Below are 20,946 nucleotides of genomic sequence, written 5' to 3'. Positions count from 1 at the left end.
TACGTATTATGCAATCTATGTTAGAAGCCATAATATTTTGAACTAGATTCGAAGCATTACATTTTGGCTAAATTTTGAAGAGCTAATAAGAACAACTGAAGATAGGCAAGAATTTGCATTTGTTGTAGCCAACCTTCATTGAGGAGAGGGCATATTAAGAAGAAGAACAATACAGAAAATGGGTTCCTGCTTACTGCTTCCGCAAAAAACAATATATATCAAGTAGTCAGAAAAATCTAAGAGCATACTGATGGAAACCAAAAGTGATAAAGTGATACCTTAATATATACATCGACTAGTTCATCAGCAACCACAAAATGTAAAAGTGTACCAAAAATGATGAAAATAAAATATTCAGCAAGAATTCTTATGTGTGAGATTTTCTTGTGAAATTCCAAATTCGCTGAAAGAAATACAATAAGGTAAAGCACCTGGGTTTAATGAATACAATTTTGAAGTCGTCAAAGGAGTTAAGTACCTGGGAGCGATCATAACATCTGAAAATAAATATGAAAAGGACGTGGAAGCCAGGATCATTGCAGGAAACTGGGCATATTACTCATTAAGGACCCTACTTAAATCAAAAATACTCTCAAGACCAGCAAAAATAAGAGTATATGTATAAGACAATAATTCGTCCCACAATAACATATGGAAGCGAAACATGGACTCTGAATCAGCGGGAAACAACAAAATTACTGGTACTGGAAAGGAAGATACTGCGGACTATCTATGAGCCTTGCAGAGAAGAGACAACAGGAGAATGGAGAAGACACAATGATGAACTCCAGACAATATATGGAGATGAAAACATAGTACGCTACATTAAAGCAAACAGAATACGATGGGCGGGTCACGTGCTAAGATCAAGTGACGAAAGACTTCTAAACGCCACATTCTGGGAAAGGCCCGATGAAAAAAGGTCAATTGGTCGCCCGAGAAAGAGATGGAAGGACGCAGTAGCCAGTGATCTACGCAAAATGAGAGTACAGCAATGGGAAATAGCTGCTTAGGACCGACAACAATAGAGGGACATAGTAAACGCGGCCAAGACTCACATAGAGTTGTAGAGCCAAATGATGATGATGATAACCTGGGTTTAATGGTACTTATTCTAAGTTCCTGATACTTCTTCTTCTTCTTCTTCTTCTTCTTCTTTTTCTTCTTATTTTGGCATCATAACCCTGGATGGGTCTTTGTCTGACTGGTTATGTCCTTCCATTTAGATCTCTCTTGTGTCCTTCTCCTCCATTGTCTTATATTCATGGTTTTCAGGTCGTCCTCCACGTCCTTCAACCATCTCGTCCTGGGCCTTCCTTTTTTTCGCCTTCCTACCGGCTTCCACTGTAATATCTTCTTTGTCGTTTTCATATCTTATTGTCGCTGAACATGTCCCAGCCATGACAGTCTTTGACTTTTCACAAATCTTACAATATCGTACCCTTTATTCAGTTCATTAACCTCGTCGTTTCTCCTGATTCTCCATGTGCCGTCTTCCTCTTGCACCGGGGCCATATACTTTTCTCAGTATCTTTCTCTTGAATGTCCTGAGTTGGGCTTCACCTTTTTTCGTCATTACCCAGGTTTCACAAACATAGGTTACAACGGGTCTAATCAAGGTTCTCTAGATAGTTATTTTGGTTCTTTTATCTAGTAATTTCGATGTCATGAACCTTTTATTAGCATAGTATGTGCGATTTCTCCTGGAAATACGTGCAATAATTTCGCTAGTTACGGAATTCTTCTGATTGATTTCTGTGCCCAGATATGTGAAGTTATCCACACGTTCAATAGCATACAAATCATATTATTTTCATTCTCAGGTGTTCTTTTGATGGTCATGTACTTAGTTTTTGTCTCGTTTATTTTAAGCCCTCTTTTTTGTGCTTCAGGATCAATTTCCTGATACAAAGTGGTGAATACACGAAAGAGTAAGCTTGTAAAGTTTTACACTGGTATATTTCACTCAGGAAACATTACAAATCGTCCTCTAATGATAATTTTACCCAAACCTACCCAAAACAATACGTGGAGTCTTTTTGTTTCCCTTTTTACATGTGGAGCTTAACGCCCATTTCCCATTCGTTCGGTATTTTTACATCAAATGAGCATTGAGTAAAATATTTGATTTTTGCAAGTATAGCTCTAGGAGCAACTGCTCTGTTTTTTAATCTTTTAGTAATTTTTTTATTTCATCTTTAGATATATCTATGTACAACTTTTGTCTATCTCACGTCCATTTGTTTTGTATTTGTCTTTACTCTTTCCTGGATTTTCGATCTTTACTATGTACCAGTATGGTGTATTGTTTTTATAATCGCTCATACATTAAATTTTTTTAATTCTATATTTTTGAACTACGTACCTACAGTATTAGATCCCGCGTACCAAAAAAAAATTTGATTAATAGCAAGCTGAAAATTTGTTAATAGCTTATCGGTGTCTAGTTGGACAAACTTTAATGTATGGGAAAACTGGAACAGGGGAAGTTTTAATTGTGGAACAGGTTAAAAATTTGCAACGTCAGACTACGAACATGTTTCATGTATTTTGTCGGACAGAACTTTCAATTGATTTGTTACCATTTCATTAAACTCTCGTGCAAAAATCAGACTGGTGTTTATCACCAATTGGGCATTTTAATGATTGAAACACGATGAACATGTCAAATTACAGGAATCATGTTGGTTAGTAATAGCAATCGCATTTTTGCATGAGAGTTCAATGAAAAGGTAACAAATAAATTGGATGTTCTGTCCGACAAAATACATGGGACGTTTTCGTAATCTGACGTTCCAAATTTTAAACTGTTCCACAATTAAAACTTCACCTGTTCCAGTGTTCCCGTACATCAAAGTTTGTCCTACTAGACCCCCTTAAGCTATTAACAAATTTTCAGCTTTCTATTTATCAACTTTTTTTGGTACGCGGGATCCAGGTCTACTATGTTTTCTTATTTGTCTCGTAGAATTTCTTTGAGTTTATATGTTTCTTCTCCTTTATTATTATCGGTGTGGGTATATCTCTACATGAACTATTTTTTCATTTATGGCTGTCTCACTCTTGACGTATTTATTATATTTCTTTCTTACTTCTACATGCGTACATTTCTTTGGCCTTTATTTACTACGCTATAGTAATATGTGTCTGTCAGTAGTAATATTTATAGCTTATATTTTTGTTTTTCAGATGCTGAAGCACTAACCCGACGACCTCAACTTCCTTCTTTTGCAACCAGACTTGGTATCGGCTACAGTGGATAATTAATTGATAGTTTTTAAGTAATGGCAAGGTAGATCAACTATAGGAGAAAGAAAAATCAAAAACCTATGTTATGCTAATGACACTGTTATATTGGCATCTTCATCAGAAGAACTGGAACAAATTATGGATAGGCTATAGTTATGTTTTAAGGGATTTTGTCACTTTGTAGGTCTTTGTTAACAAATATTTACGAAGAATTGTCCGTATTTTTTGGCCAAACACCATCATAAACGAATATCTGCTACACCTGACCCAACAAAAGAGGGTAGAAAATGAAATAAAATCCAGAAAGTGGGGATAGTTCCAGTATTGCAAAAACTGCCCTAGAGTGGAATCTCCAAGGAAAGAGAAAAAGAGGTCGCCCAGCACAAACTTGGAGAAGATCCATCATGGACGAGATAAGAAGTCAAGGAAAGTCTTGGAATGAGGTGAAGGCCCTAGCGCAAAATAGAACCCGATGGTGCGTTTTCACTGAAGCTCTATGCTCCACTTAGGAGTTCAAGAACATTATATATATCTAGTTATGTTGAGTGCGGAATATGGTTTAGAAATAAATATACAGAAAACCAAAATAATGATCGTCGATAGAATTAGAAAAAATCAAACAGAGATACTAATCGGTGACGGAACAACAGGTGACGAAGTGGTCAGACAATTTAATTACTTAGACTCCGCTATTGCCAACAGTGGAAGATGCGAAGAAAAGATCCGTCGACGCATCATAATGGCCAGATCGGCAGCAGCCAACTCACAAAATAGGGAAGAACACAGACATTGCAAAAAACACAAAATTGTGCCTTGTTCAAACAGTAATATTTCCTATCGCTATCTACGCTTCAGAAACTCGGACCATCAAAAGAGCATATTTAAAGCGTATAATGGCATTTGGAATGTTGGTCTACCGTAGAATGTTGCGCATACTATGGACCGCACGTCGCATAAATAATTCAATACTAGCAGAACTTAACATAAAAACTAGACTTACCATAAATATCAACCTAAACATACTGATATACCTACAGGGTATGCCAGACTAATTTATACAGGCTATATCTCTTAAACGAATAGAGATTTTCGAATGGGACAAAAACTGATCTATTCTCAAAAAATCGTCCCCTAAATATTCATCCCTTAGTTACAATTAAGTTTAATTTTTTTTAATAGCACCCTGTAACTAAGGGATGGATATTTAGGGGATGTATTTTTTCTACGCCATACTAAAGTGTTTTACAAATGGAACAGATAAGTTTTTGTCCCATTCGAAAATCTCTATTCGTTTAAGAAATATAGCCTGTGTAAATTAGTCTGGGACACATAATTAACAAAAATTAACTGATACTTTCTTGATTACTTACGAAATGATTTTATTTTAAAAAAATATGTTCAATAAACGATAGAAGACCACATCCAAAACTATAAAAAATCTACAGGCTGCTATTAGAAAAATTAAAGTTGGGGGTTGTAACTAAGGGATGAATATTTAGGGAAGGATTTTATTTACGCCATATTAAAGTGCGTTATAAATGGAATAGATCAGTTTCTCTCCACTTCGAAAATCTGTATTCGTTTAAAAGATATAACCTGGATAAATTAATATTGGACACCATATATGATGGATATAACTAGAAGAAGAGAAGGCATGAAACGAATGATAGTTGAAGGCAACGTTGCAGGCGAAAGATCAAGAGGAAGATCTTCAATAGGATGGTCGGACCAAACAAAACACATGACTGGTTATTCATTCTCCGAAGTATAACAACGCGCACAGGAGAGAGATAATTGGGCAGAAATAATGAAACAAATTACATGACGCGACTAAATCCTTACGAAGGAGAAAATATAGAGGAGAAGGATGTGTGATAACATGTGTACATAAATATATAAATGTCTAACTATAATTGAACAGAACTTACCGACAGCGAACAAATACGGTTGAGCACCATTAGGTTTTCGTTCTAACGTTCTAGAACTAGATAAGACACACCTTCGTTCGGGAGCTAAATGATACCTCATGGCTTCCAATAATAGCTCTCTGCAGTCGTTGTTCTCTCTGATAAGTTTTTCGTTGTCTACTCGTGTCATTAGGAATTCTCTATTTACTAGGGGTAGTCGAACGTGTTGCATCAGCTAAAATAATAGCTATTTGTATAACAAGGAAGGAAAGTGCTACTTTTCCTCCCGAGAAAGAAGTTTACTGCCCGACGCGTAGCGGAGAGCAGTAATCATTCAAGGGAGGAAAAGGCACTTTACTCCCATGTTATACATATGGTTTTTCCACCTTCCTCAAATAACAAGTCATTTTTTCATTTTTACTTAATTTATTTATGTAACTAACCAACAAAATTTATTAGAACTAAAACTAACAAGTAGGTACAATATAACTTTCAACTGTCAAATATAAGTCAAATTATTAATGTAAACATTGTTAAATCAAAATAGGTAAGAATTTACTGTTTTTTACCATTCTGCAAAATTCAGGGTGTTTTATAAATAAACGTTAAAATGTATAGATACTTCCGTAATAGAAAATAGACCCGTGTTGAGCTGCCCCCCCCCCCCACTTGCAAAAATTAAAAAACAAATAGCCCTGATTTATGAGCTATTTATGAGCTCTCATATTCCGCAAACTAAAAATTTTGAGCTCGTTCCACTGAGCAGGAATTTAATACCCTAGTGGGGGGGGGCTGAGTCAGCCCCCCCCACTACTTAAAAATAGGAATATTGAATCGGTTTTTGCGGCAGAATTACGAGCTATTTATGAGCTCTTGAAATTATATAGTTTCGATTTTTGAGCTCATCCCCTTCACCCCCAAACAACCCTTTAATTGATTTAACTTAAGAGAAAGATGCTGAGAAAACTTAAAATATATCGTATTGCGGATATAATTCCTATAGCTTATATACTCTAAGAATAAACTATTAAATTAAGGGCATTTCGATTATTGAGCTACAACCCCTTCGCAAGAAAACTACCCTATCTTCCCGGTTTAAGAGAAAGTTGTATTTAAAATGCGTTAAACTAATTATTTGGCGACTACATATCATTTAATAATTTATAAGCTTCCAAATTACGCGCATTTAGATCAGTAAATTGCAATTTTATTTTGTATAGTGCAGTCACTGAAGGTAAAAATCAACGATTACCTTCAAGTTCGGTGAACCTTCATCGATTTTCACGAAAATTGGTCAGTGGTTAGAGGATACGTCAAGAAACAAAGGTGACATGGTACCACCTTGCGCCTTTACCCTGAGGGTGGATACCGCCCCTTCTCGGGGGTGAAAATTATTTTATAAAAAATAACTGAACAAATCAATAAAAGAACAAATTAAAAGCAAAATTTATTATATAAAGTTAATAAAATAAGTCAATACTTTTTAAGTTATTAAAGATCAAAGATTTTAATTATTTGTGAAAAAAATGCATGTTTTGAAGAGGTTTTTTGTAAATCACTGAAAAACTGTAAGTTTTTACAAAAAATTTAATAGTAGTTTAATTCGTATAGCTTATATTCTAAGAATAAACTCTTAAATCACGCACCTTTCGATTATATAGCTACAAACCCTTCGCAAGAAAACGACCCCATTTTCCCGGCTTAAGAGAGAGTTGTTCTTAAAATAATTTAAATTGATTATTTGGCGACTACATATCGTTTAATAATTTATTAGCTTGAAAAATATACGCATCTCAATTATTGAATTGCCATTTTCTTTCTATAGTGCAGTCACTGAAGGTAAAAATCAACTATTACTTTCGATTTCGGTAAATCTCCATTTATTTTCACGAATTGACAATAACAACTTGAGGTTTTAGCCTGGGGTATATGTCACCCCTTCTCGGGAGTGAAAATTACTTTATTAAAAATAACCCCACAAATCGAGAGAGGGACAAATTGTAAGCAAAATTTGTTATATAATGTGATTAAAATAAATCAATACTTTTTGAGTTATTAAAGATCAAATATTTTAATTTTTGGAAAGAAAATGCATGCTTTAGAGCGATTTTTCATAAATGACTCAAAAAGTGTTTTTACAAAAGTTTTTACTAAGTTTTTACAAAAAAGTTTTCATCACTAAAATTTAAGCTAATAAAAAATATAATAAATTGCTTACTTGAAAAACCTGTAATGTTAATTTAAAGTAAGCGACTGTTCAAATCTAAGGGTTCAAGCTTAAATAACGGGAAAAAGATGCATTTTATAACACTTAGGTACTAAATACTTGTCAAAGTACTTAGAAATACCCATCAAAAATAAGATCCAGAAAAAGTTGATAGTATCAAAATCCGCTCACCAATTTTCGTGAAAATGAATGGAGATTTACCGAAATCGAAGGTCATAGTTGATTTTTACCTTCAGTGACTGCACTATAGAAAGAAAATGGCAATTCAATAATTGAGATGCGTATATTTTGCGAGCTCATAAATTATTAAACAATATATAGTCGACAAATAATTAATTTAAATTATTTTAAGTACAACCCTCTCTTAAGCCGGGAATATGGGATGGTTTTCTTGCGAAGGGGTTGTAGTTCAATAATCGAAAGGCGCGTGATTTTAGAGTTTATTCTTAGAATATAAGCTATACGAATTAAACTACTATTAACTTTTTTGTAAAAACTTACAGTTTTTCAGTGATTTACAAAAAACCTCTTCAAAACATGCATTTTTTCACAAGTAATTAAAATCTTTGATCTTTAATAACTTAAAAAGTATTGACTTATTTTATTAATTTTATATAATAAATTTTGCTTTTAATTTGTTCTTTTATTGACTTGTGCAGTTATTTTTTATAAAATAATTTTCACCCCCGAGAAGGGGCGGTATCCACCCTCAGGGTAAAGGCGCAAGGTGGTACCATGTCACCTTTGTTTCTTGACGTATCCTCTAACCACTGACCAATTTTCGTAAAAATCGATGAAGGTTCACCGAAATTGAAGGTAATCGTTGATTTTTACCTTCAGTGACTGCACTATACAAAATAAATTGCAATTTACTGATCTAAATGCGCGTAATTTGGAAGCTTATAAATTATTAAATGATATGTAGTCGCCAAATAATTAGTTTAACGCATTTTAAGTACAACTTTCTCTTAAGCCGGGAAGATAGGGTGGTTTTCTTGCGAAGGGGTTGTAGCTCAATAAACGAAATGCCCTTGATTTAATAGTTTATTCTTAGAGTATATAAGCTATAGGAATTATATCCGCAATACGATATATTTTAAGTTTTCTCAGCATCTTTCTCTTAAGTTAAATCAATTAAAGGGTTGTTTGGGGGTGAAGGGGATGAGCTCAAAAATCGGAACTATATAATTTCAAGAGCTCATAAATAGCTCGTAATACTGCCGCAAAAACCGATTCAATATTCCTATTTTTAAGTAGTGGGGGGGGGCTGACTCAGCCCCCCCCCCACTAGGGTATTAAATTCCTGCTCAGTGGAACGAGCTCAAAATTTTTTGCGGAATATGAGAGCTCATAAATAGCTCATAAATCAGGGCTATTTGTTTTTTAATTTTTGCAAGTGGGGGGGGGGGCAGCTCAACACGGGTAGAAAATAGATATTGTACAGGGCGTCAATAAGTTATATTTCATGAATGAAATACCGTGACCTCACTTTTACTTTTCCTCCCTAGGGAGCAAAAATATTTTCCTCCCTTGGGCGGAAAAGTACAACTTTGCTTCCTACAAGCAGGTCCGGAAAAGTATACTTTCGGTAGAGGTAGGTGGAAAAAGATTAATTTTGCTTATTTTGATATTGCATCTACTATTTTAACTCTTTAAAAGTTTATTTTTTTTATAATTTTTAAAGGTAATTATCTTGAAAATTTTTTGCTCAATTAGAAATCCAATGAAATCAATTAATTCAATTAATTTGTGGCCATCTGATTGAATACAACCAATAAAACCAACATTATACTGAAAACAGATCCCATGGGCTGTTTTCACTCAATCATGTAGCTATGGATACCTACATTTCGTTTCATTTCGATTTTGACATTTCAAATATTCAATATTTCAAAATGTCACGATTTGGTTGTAATACTGATGAGAATATTAATGAAATTATCGAATCAAATATACCAAAGAATACTGTTTACTCAATATAATTAACTCAATAAAACCGTACTTGAACATTGACGAAGAACATCATAATAAAATTATTAACAGCATGCGTAGTGGAAATACATCTTCATCAGTTATAGAAACTAACATGTCTGGATCTTCATTAAATTTTTCTAATTGTTCCTTTGTTAATTGCACATTTAAATAAATTGTTTCTGCTCTGTATTTTTTTTTCATAACCAGCAAAAAATTTTCTATCCGAATAACCCTCGAACATTGATAAATGCTCAAAAATTTTTTAACAACTTTCTCAAGCTTGTTGCTTACAGGCAACAGACCTCCGCCTACGGCGTCGGTCTGTTTCCAAGCAACAAGCTTTCGAAATCTGTTATAAAATTTTTTCGAACAATTATCAATGTCCTTGCGTTATTACTACTGATAAGAATGCCCTACTGAATTGGTTTCTGTTTTCAGGAATAAAACAACAGTCAACAATTACTTATCTTTCTTGTGTAGAATTCAAAAATGGACGGATTAGTTTTAGTAACAATTTAAGATCTGGTGCGTAAATAACGGCAATTTATAAAGAACGATGCTCTCCGAAGAATGAAATCTGACAAAACGTGAAAGGCCTTATGAGGACTTAAAGAATACCAATAATTTAAACAATTTTGCAGGAAAAATGGCGCGAAAAAATACAGTAACCGGATATAGCATCTTTGACGAAATGTAGCTTTGGTAAATTGCTAAAAGTCCAATACAGACCGATTAAATAAGGAAAATTCAAAACACGTGTACAAGATCGTGAGTAGTAATGTGTAAAAGTGTAAAAGCCATCTGGTTGGGTATTCCAAATCCTAGTAACGCCGAGACACTAGTCAACTGTACAAAAACTTCTCTAAAAGATCAAATACCTAACTGTTACAGCTTCTGGTATATATTATAACAAGTGTTTTGACTGATATACTCGCTGAGCTTCGTGAATCCCACCTATAAACCATCATTAGCACAGGTCTGATCAAGGGTTCTGATTTTCTGACGGTAAAATCGATATCTTAGAAATCATAATTTTAAAATTTCATTACCAAACGAGCGAAACAATAATTGTTCATAGAGTTTGAGCTAAAGCAAACGAGCATTTGATATACGTGAATAATATTTCCAAAAACAATAAAGTTTATTAATCATCTCTGTTATTATAAAATATTACATTTATAAATACGCAAAATCTTAAAATGTACCTATATTCTACTTAACGTATGGAAATCGTAAATTTATTTAGTAGTGTTTTAAAAAATGGAGAGGTAGTGCAGTCGCTGAAGGTGGATATGAGCTATTACTTCCGATTTCGTTGAACCTCCATCGATTGGCATGAAAATTGGTGAGTGGTTAGAGGTTATCTCAAGGAACAAAGGTAGCATGGTGCCAACTTGCGCTTTTACCCTGGGGGTGGAAAATATTTTATTAAAAATAATCCCATAATTCGATAGAGGGACAAATTCTAAGCAAAATTTGTTTTATAAAATTATTAACATAAATCAAAACTTTTTGAGTTATTAAAGATCAAAGATTTTAATTTTTCGTCAGAAAAATATATGTTTTTAACCGATTTTTCATAAATAACTCAAGAACTATTAGTTTTTACAAAAAAGATATTACCAAAATTGAAGCTAATAAAATCAGCACCCTGTACTGATGAAGAACATGGCTAGTTGTTAAAGTACCTAACTTTTGTATTATCCAACACAAGCGAGTGAATCAAAAAACAGAATGTTAAGAAAACCTAAGGCTATAGTCAGGTTTTAATTTCAGTATTTTATAAATGATAGAATATTCCACAGGGTGTTGCGAACTTTGAGAAAAAATACAGTGTGAATCGTACACCCGGTATACAATGAAAATTTACATATTTAGCAACAATAATATTACAGCGTATTACATATTGTTAAAGAATAAGGCTATAACGTATTAAAAAACTGCTTAAATCGGACAACAGGCTTGGGAGATACGTGACATCAAAGATAATCCATTTTTGGTGGGGTGTCCGTTTTCTCTGACGCGCAGTGTAATAATTGAAAATATCACTTTTTGTCATTTTGGAGTCACGTAATATTCATTCTGTTAACTCAGAGATTGTGAAAATTCTAAGTAGTTCTATTCTAATAAATATTTACTTATTTTGTATATCATTTATTATTATGTCCTTTATTAAATGATCCAAAATCCTTTCCTGACGCCCTTGATTTGTTTTGTTTTACCAATTATTCTTCTTTATCTATTCTAAGTACACTATTCTTATTTTAGTATTTGGTTTCCAAGTCATCGTCACTATGCTTCTTTTCATGAGCATTTTTCAGTGCGTCACACATGATAGAAAAATAGCTAAGTCCGTGATAATATACATTTTAGTGACATGATATTTTAGTTAAATCTGACAGTTGTCACATTTTATTTGCAATTTGGCATAAAAACAAATCAATTGTGTTTATTATAAAATGGTATTTTCTTTGATTTGTATAGTCCTATAAATTGTACAGATTATATTGGTAGATATATTATATAATTCGTAAATAATTTTTTTTCGATTATAGCGCCATCTATTGACAACTAGAATAAAGGTTATAAATGTCACCGACGAAATGTGATCACCGACGTGCGTTTCTTTCTGTCACATACAATTTAATGCGTTAGAAAGAAATCGAAAAACTGTGACGCACTGAAAGTTTCTCATGAGAAAAATAATATTTATTTTGATCTGCTGTCTTTGACAGGCATGCACATTGGCCGTATCCATCCTTGAGTGTCAAGTTGTCTTTCTCTTGCATATCTTGCTAACCTAATTACATTCATTTCCATCTCTTCCTATCCCTCATTATGTTTGTAGTTTAACTACTCTCATCATCTCTTCATTTACATATACAAAAACTACTGAAAAAAAGAATGTGTGTGTACTTTGTACGCACGTAAGAAGTTATACTTCTATTATATGATTTAAACGAAATTAATGTACTTTTTATTTATATTTTGTTTAAATATTAAACTAATTTATACTTACTACTTCTCAAACATTTTTATTAGAACAGTGCCAAAAATTAAAATAATAAAAGAATAAAACACACACAAACACATTAAACAAGCCACAAATGATATCTGAACATTAATTGTCGAAATTTTTTTTTAACTAAATACGTATTTTCTGAAAACATAATTATATAATAAATATACTTACAATCATAAAATGTATTAAAAAAAAAAACAAAAAAGAAAGTTTCTATTGGGACTCGAACCAGCGCTGATAAGAGCGATTGGTATTGGAATTCTTTCGCCTTCTCCGCTTAGCCACGGACACTATGTGTCATTATTTACGAAGATCGACTAACTAAACGGATTAAACTTGTGATATTTTGATATTTTGAAAATTTATCAAATTATTTTAATTTTGAATTGAAATGATTTAGAATTGAAAAAATACAACAAAACATAGAGTAAAAAACAATATATTAGGTGAATATTGATAGAAATTTTGATGGTAATCAAATTATATAAATAAAAGTATTACATACTATGTATTTTGGCAGATCAAATAGGTAGGTTTATACTCATGATACATTAACAATTATTACGTACCTGTTGCTTTTAAAAACTATTTAAAAGTCACTACAATATTATAAACTTTTTTGTTTCTGTCCTCACAACAATAAAACTAATATATTATACATTTGTTTACCTTTACCTTTACCTCCAAACCACAGCTGCCATATCGGATAATTTTTGACATGTCATTTGAACATTCAATCAGAACAAAGTTATAATGCGCATGCGCCGGGCTGATAGGTTTTAACATATAAAAAAATCACCCTCTATCGCCACATTAGTTTAGTTCTTTCAGTCAGGAGTTTATTCAATTTTTTATTATCTTCAATTTTGGTAATAACAACTTTTTTGTTAAAGCTTATAGTTTTTGAGTAATACGTGAAAAACAGCTTTAAAACATGCATTTTTTACGAAAAAATAAAATCTTTAATCTTTAATAACTCAAAAAAGTATTGATTTATGTTTATAACTTTATAAAACAAATTTTGCTTATAATTTGTCCCTCTATAGAATTACGGGTTATTTTTAATAAAATAATTTTCACCCCGAGGGGGGTGGCATCCAATCCCAGGGTAAAAGCGCAAATTGGCATCATATCACTGTTGTTCCTTAGGGTATCCTCTAACTACTCACCAATTTTCATGAAAATCAATTATAGTTCAACGAAATCAGAGGTGAAAACCCTCAGTGACTGCACTAAATATATTTCAATTTTGAAATATATAAGCATCGGAATAATAGTTTTTATAAAATCTAGCGCCAATGTTCTAAATGCATTCATTCATTTTGAATCCTGAGAAAGCTAATCATTTTTTTAAATTTAAACGCAGAATGAAAGATTGCATTATTACCGTTGATTGAGGTATTGGAGGTAGTACCCTCTAATACGTCAATCAACGATTATTACTGAGGCCGTAAGCCCCTGAAAACTTTTATAATATTTTTTACTTTAATAATAGTAGTGAAGGAAAGTATGCTAAATTTGTAGTTACTCGAGCGTTATGGGGACCTATTGGGTTATGATTAGTAGGTCCTAAAACCAAAAAAAAAAAAATAAGTTAAGTTTTTTATAAAGTGGGGTACTTTCCATTTTTTAATTTAATTTTTCATTTCCAACAATCGTTTTTCCCGATTGTAGTGCCATCTATTCATAATTCGAAAAAAGTCCCAAAAAATTGCTTATTTTTACGTAAATAATCGAAATCTGCAATAAAAATTGAGGGCTCCTATTTAATATTTTAAAGTAACCTCACACCACACCTCTGTGGGGCGTCGTGTTTGGTGCCATTCTATGTATAGATTTTTCAAAAATATTGAAAACCTACGTGTATTTTGCAGTTCTTCGATCTCTGATGTTCATTTCGCGAAATATCTATTTAATATTTTAAAGTAACCTCACACCCCACCTCCGTGGGGCGTCGTGTTTGGTGCCATTCTATGTATAGATTTTTCAAAAATATTGAAAACCTACGTGTATTTTGCAGTTCTTCGATCTCTGATGTTCATTTCGCGAAATATCACGGGGTTCGTATTTAAGAGTAAACAGTAGCAATCAACAGGTGGCAACAAAATATAACTTCGGGATATAGTATCATAAACTTTGGCAACACTGGTAATCTTTGACATTTTCTAAGATTAATATTTTGACAATATCATAGTCGCGCTACATGGAAGTAATAGAAAACGATTTTATTATTAATAAATACTATAATTAATAAATACATATTTATGAAAATAACCCAAAATGGGTGAAAATTTTATGTTAAGATACGTATTTAGAAAGGTATGTGCATGAAATATCTAATAATAAAACAATAATAAATAATCATTTTTTGTTGTGAAGCGAAACAAATTTCGATTTTCGCATAATTTTGGCACGGTTTTTAATGGACTTTTTCTTGGAAGGTTTCACTTTATTTTTTGTTTGATTTACTTTTTCCATTTTGTTAAACTATTGATAATATTTTAAGAATAAAAAATCCTCCTAAAACTTTATATACTCGCAATTAGAATTCGAAATATTTTTACGTAAAATATACTTACCTACCTACATATAACTAATACTCACACTTAACAACAATCTATTCTTTCAAAGAGGCCAACAACTTATACAACAACAAATATAATAATAAATTAACTATCAATAAACACTTCTTTCCTCTGAAACAACAATAACGAATTCTTAAATTAACACACTACCGCACTGAACAGATATAGATAAACATGACAGAACAGTCTAGAGAAAATCTAACGCAGGTTTGTCAAAATGACAGTGATAATTTCTCTATGTTGCCTAATTAGTTATTTAGTTATAATATGTTCGATTTCTTATTAGAAATAAAAAATTTTAGTAGTTCCAAGATTACACAAAATCTAGGCATGGGATAAAAAAGTTTATTTGAAGAAAGTTTATTATTTTTTTCTTCTTAATGGCGGTACAGGCTCCTTTTTTCAATATTTTATTTAGTTACAGAGTAATTTCCACGTACTAACATACTTCTGAAATTGGGCTCTGTACCGCCATTCTTTATTATATTACGAATATGTGTGCCAAATATCTCGACAAAATATTTAAAATTAGAGCCGCAATCTTGGAACGCGTTTGTGGCTACCTGTTGATCGCTACTGTAGCCTCTTAAAATTTTAAATTTACCCCCACCCCTCTCGCTGGGGGTCGTGTTTGGTAGCATTCGATAGATTTTTGAAAAATATTGAACACGTATTTTTTAGTTTTTCGATCTGATATTCATTTCGCGAAATATTCGCTTTTTTTTGTGAAACTTTGTGACTCACTTATTTCCTTACGCCCCGCTGAAATCGTCAGATTTTTTAAACATACATTGTTTTGCATGTACTTAACTTACCTTATTTTAATCTGACGATTTCGATTTTTCTACGGATAGATTTTTTTTTTGGACCCCCTTAATGAACTCCCCTGTATTAAAAGCCAATATATGGTAGAGGTACATTTACAGGGTAAGTACAATGTTTCTCCCCATCCCAGATAGCACAAGTACGTTTTATGGACATCCAATGGACGTACATCTGTGTACATTGGAACGTCCAATGGACGTCCCGCTAAGGTACAATGGACATCCGATGGACGTCCAACGAACGTCCAGAGTTTACAAAATTGGACGTCCATAGAACGTCCGCTACAAACGTACAATGTACGTTGTTGAAGCTTTCAGTGTACATGTTATGTACATTCAATGTACACCTGATGTACATTCAATGTACGTCTTATGGACATTTTTGTAGGGCACTTTTCAGAAAGCAATCTAGTTTCCATAATTTTTTGAATATATACATAGCAAAAAGCCTTTAGTTATAGGAAATAGTTCCTATAATACTAAACTTATACTTTAAAATATTACACAAAATACCTTTTTTTATTTCTCTTTATTATAACTTTATTATGTATACTTTATTATAGGAACTTCATTAATGCACGAGTACACTTGCACGATAAACAGCACACACGCAAAGATATCGCAGGATGTATTATATTGTATGTAATAACTTAATAAAGACAAAATTCAGATAATGGCGGCCTATGAAGCATGCACATTAAAAGAGGTTTATTTCTGTTCTGTTTCCTTCCAAACATCATTTCTTAGAACTTAGAGTCAGTACGGTACGGTTGTATATTGCAAGCGGGTTTGCCATTCTGTGAATTATCATAAATAAATCCTCCTTCAGTATTCCACAACAATTAAGAGCGATAATCCCCTAAAAGTACCTGCCTAATACTACCTTTTACGACCGATAGCGTGAAGAGCGACAACGTTGTCAAGAAGATTTTCATTTAGTTTGGCGGGAAATTTAACAGTTACAAAATGCACATTTAAGATTTAAATTGGTAGTGTCTAATTATTGTAAGTTCTATAATTACCGATGCGCGATGTAGCTCCGTTATTCTGAAAAAGTTTACCATCGTTTTATCATCATTTAGTATTATATAGGTTTAATTAAAATAATTTTAGTGGTTCAGTGTTTTAATTCGATGATGAAAAAATACGTGACTACATTTATTAGAAGCTTATTGTATTCTACTAATAATATTGCTTTGATTAAAACAAGAAGCTATATATAATTACTGATAATATCTCCATGGACCACAAATGGATGTCCAATGTACGTTGAAATCAAACGTCCAATGGACGTCGCGTAATGGACGTACATAGTTCGGACAGTTTTGGTCCATGGACGTTTGGACTTTAAATGTACGTTATATGGACGTCCATCGGACGTTGTGTGCTATATGGGATGTGATAATCTGTCGCGCTCGAGTAACCGCAAAAGTCGCCGCTTCGGCTCCCTTACCATAAGTTACAGGGGTGAAAAAAAAGAGAAAATTTAATGTGATGTTTAGTTTCAAATATCTCATTCAAAAGAAACTTTTTGGTTATTCTAAGGGACTTTCGGCCCTCGGCAATGATGTAATCTTTCATTCTACGTTACAAATTTTGAAAAATACTTATTATTTTTCTCAGAATTTGAAAAAAATAAATTCATTTAAAACACATTGGCGCAAAATTTTGCGCATATACCCTTAACCGCAATCTAACAATGGTTTAGAAAAATATATATAGAAAATGTTTAATACATACAATTTTATCTTAATAGTTACTACGTGCTTTATTATCTTTTACTTACTCTTGATATATATTTACTTCTTTCTGCTAGATCATGCTTCACCCAATTCAAAACAGCGGTGAATACATCTTCTTCGGAAGAAATGTTTAACTGGCTATTTGATATCAATTCGTTTACCTAAAAATATAATAAGTATAATAATAGAAGTGTAATATTTGGATGCTTTAATAGCTTAACCAATCCCTCAAATGTAGCTCAAGACATCTTGTTAGATATCAAAAAATGGTCATAGAAAACAGATTTTATTTTTCAGCGACATCGACAAAAACAAAATTCATAATATTTTTTATATTCAAAACTTTAATTAACCAACGCAGCTATAGCATATAAATCAACATCAAAATCAATAACCAGAAGTCTAGACACCAGACACAACACAGCTCCAAGAATATGTCTAGGATCTTTTTGTACAATTCTGATTAAAAGCCTATTTTGCGAAACAATAATTGTTCCCTAGTGAAAGAGTGGAAAGGGTTTAAATATCTAAGAGTTAAATATCTAAATCACGGAAGAGAAAAAATGAGAATTCAGGCAGCAAACAGACGCACAAGTATAACCGCCATATCACTATTGAATCTAAGAGCATAACACGAGCATAAAAAACAGGATATACAAAACAGTAATTATACTTGTGCTCATGTATGGGTGTGAGACGAGGACGCTGACAAAAGCAATATGGAAAGAAAACTAAGACGTTTTGAAAGAAAAAGCTTCAAAAGAATCGAACGAACAAGCCAAACTTTTCTCTGAAAGAATAAAATGCTATGCATTAACTTAATATCATTATCAGTTGGTTGTTAACCTCTCACATGAGCACATTACCCTTGTGCAATTTCCGAGCAAGGATGACATACATCCACATGTGATAATATATAATCTTAAGACATCGACTTAAGGTCGATTATTATATAGCTTATAATGTAGCAATAATGTTATTTAGAGGTTTTTACACCTTTTGAATTGGCTAGTTTCAAGTACTTGTACACTGGACGTTTACACTGATGATTGTCATTTTGACCGAAAACGTTTTGTACTTAAACTCCCTTGTGGATAAATTTTAAGAATTTTAATAATAAATTAATATACCTACATTCAACAGAAGTGTTTACTTCATTCTACGTTGTTTTAACGAAGGTATACAGCCAACTACAGGGTTTACCCCTTTTAAGTTTTAATATCATTATAGTCATCCTTGGACCCAACTTGTACCATTATAATATAACCTTCAACTCTGTAAGACAAAAGTTCGTCCAGTCCAGATTTCAGTATTTCTCGGTTTAAAGAACTTATTATTCCTTTAATAGACTACACTCACATATATACTTCTTCTTCTTCCTTCCTCTGTGTAAGTAATTATGCTTGTTCATTGGCGGATTGACACCTCTATGGGAGGATGTTACCCCATCTTTTGCGCGCTCGACCGAAACTTCTACCCGATTAGTGTTTTACCTCTTGCTATTTTGAACACATAGGTCTCCTCCCATTTTGTTTATGTGTATTTTCTTATAATGTCTTCTCACTCCTATTTCGGTCTCTAAAATAATTCTTCGCAGTACTCTCATTTCTATCGTTTCCAGTAATTTTTGTGAAACTGACTTTATAAAGTCTTGACTTCATCTCAGTGTGGCTTTACCATATAGTGAATAGTGTTATGAAGGCATCCTTAAAACATATTTGCTTTTTTTTCTTGATTTCTCACTACTTTGTCCAAGTCTCCGTAGCTGGAGAGTGTAATTACTGAAAAGTGTATTTCCATTACTTATTCAATACCGATGCCATCAATTTCCACTGTTCACCTGAATGGTTCTTTACTGATTACCTATAATTGTTTTAGTGATCTATACATGGGGTGGGAGCGTTTTTTGTAATTTCATAGAATATTCCTGAGATTAAAATAATTAATTCCAGTACTGTTTAGACAACCTACTTTTATGCTCTCTATTGCTCCATTCTTCTTACGGTGTCTATCAGTTCCCGATGTCAGCGATCAGCTAACTTTCGCTTGCTACGGTTATTCTAACTTTGCTTGCTGCTATTCTGAAGAGTCCGGTTGTCGATGTATTAAACCACTTTCTCAGGTTTTAGAGCCAAGATATTCTTATTCTCCCTGGTTCTCTCTTCCCAAATCTTGCTCTGAAGGATGAATTGAAACAAGCCGTATCTCTGTTCATTCCTCATAACATGACCAAGATATTATAGTTTGCGCTCTTTGATAGTGCTAGTTATCTCGAATTCCTTGCCTGTACTACGTTGGACCTCAACATTAGTCGCACGATCCACCCACGAGATTCTTAACTTGCGTCGGTAACATCACCATCGCTCCATAGAACTAATTAATCTGATAAGAAATAGTAGATACTCAATTTTAACAGGCTCAACAAAAGGAGTTCATAATAGGAATAACGTATTAATCTTTTGGATCCCATCCTATATTATAGGAATTTAAGGCAATGAAAACGTTGTTTCTGAAATTCTGAATGTGTCGGTCTGTATCGACCTTAAAGTATTTATTAGACAATTAATAATGCCGAATGGAAAAAGATTGAGTCGATGAAACTCAAAGCTAAGACAGGCGAAGCAGGTAGAAGACAAAAAACCACTATACAACTCCCGTTAGACTGGGACATACACATACAGGGTTAACGCATTTTTATTTTATAAAAAGCAAAAAAACTCGCTGTGAATCGTGCAATGTAACTTTATCTCTTTAATTGTTGAAATTATAACATGCGAATTTCCGACGGGACTTCATCCCACCATTTTAAATATTTAAAGCTTTGTCGTTATTAGATAACAATATTTTTCTACGACGGTTTAATAATATACTCATTATTCGATATTTTTGAATAGATATTAACACCCATTACTTTATCGGTGAGTAATAGTTCATTACTCACGGGCTGAAGTTACTCGCGGGTCATTACTCACGGGTTGAAGTTAGATTCAAGTGGTGGTTAGATTCAAATAAAATTACTTAAACTTGTTTATTTAATAAAATATTTTATTGTAATTTATATGAACAATTAAATTTGAAAAATGTTTAAAGAATTTTTAACTCAACAATAGGTTAGTATATTTTTTGCGTTTAAATTTCAACATTTGGCATTTTAAGATTGACGTTATTAAAAGGTAAACAATAAACAATCGGTATTAATTTCGTAAAAGGACTTACGGGTATGAAATTCATATCAATGAATTCTGTTTCACTTACTGCTGATTGTACAATAGATTTTAATTGAGAGTACACGTTCTTTTTCATGTAATTGCCTTAAAATGTGTCTTATTTTTAAAAGCCACCGCCATTCCATGACATAATGACAACTGTTTGATTGTTTCATAAGCTCAACGAGGGTAATTCTAACAGTGTTGCCA

The 20,946-nt window shown here is 32.8% G+C and overlaps 1 protein-coding gene across 1 annotated transcript in view; it reads right to left on the bottom strand.

The window, feature by feature from the left end:
- The window catches only part of LOC114333309 (kelch-like protein 17), a 271,482-nt gene that overhangs the window by 16,859 nt on the left and 233,677 nt on the right, over window positions 1-20,946 (bottom strand). The window contains exons 6-7 of the mRNA XM_028283169.2: window positions 17,575-17,691; window positions 5,178-5,391 (exon numbers count right to left, since the gene is read on the bottom strand). Coding sequence (XP_028138970.1) covers window positions 5,178-5,391; window positions 17,575-17,691 — 331 coding nt within the window. The remainder of the gene's footprint in view (window positions 1-5,177; window positions 5,392-17,574; window positions 17,692-20,946) is intronic.

The sequence above is a fragment of the Diabrotica virgifera genome, chromosome 7 (genome assembly GCF_917563875.1).
Source record: "Diabrotica virgifera virgifera chromosome 7, PGI_DIABVI_V3a".
Classification (NCBI taxonomy): domain Eukaryota; kingdom Metazoa; phylum Arthropoda; class Insecta; order Coleoptera; family Chrysomelidae; genus Diabrotica; species Diabrotica virgifera.
This window is presented reverse-complemented; position numbering and strand designations above follow the sequence as displayed.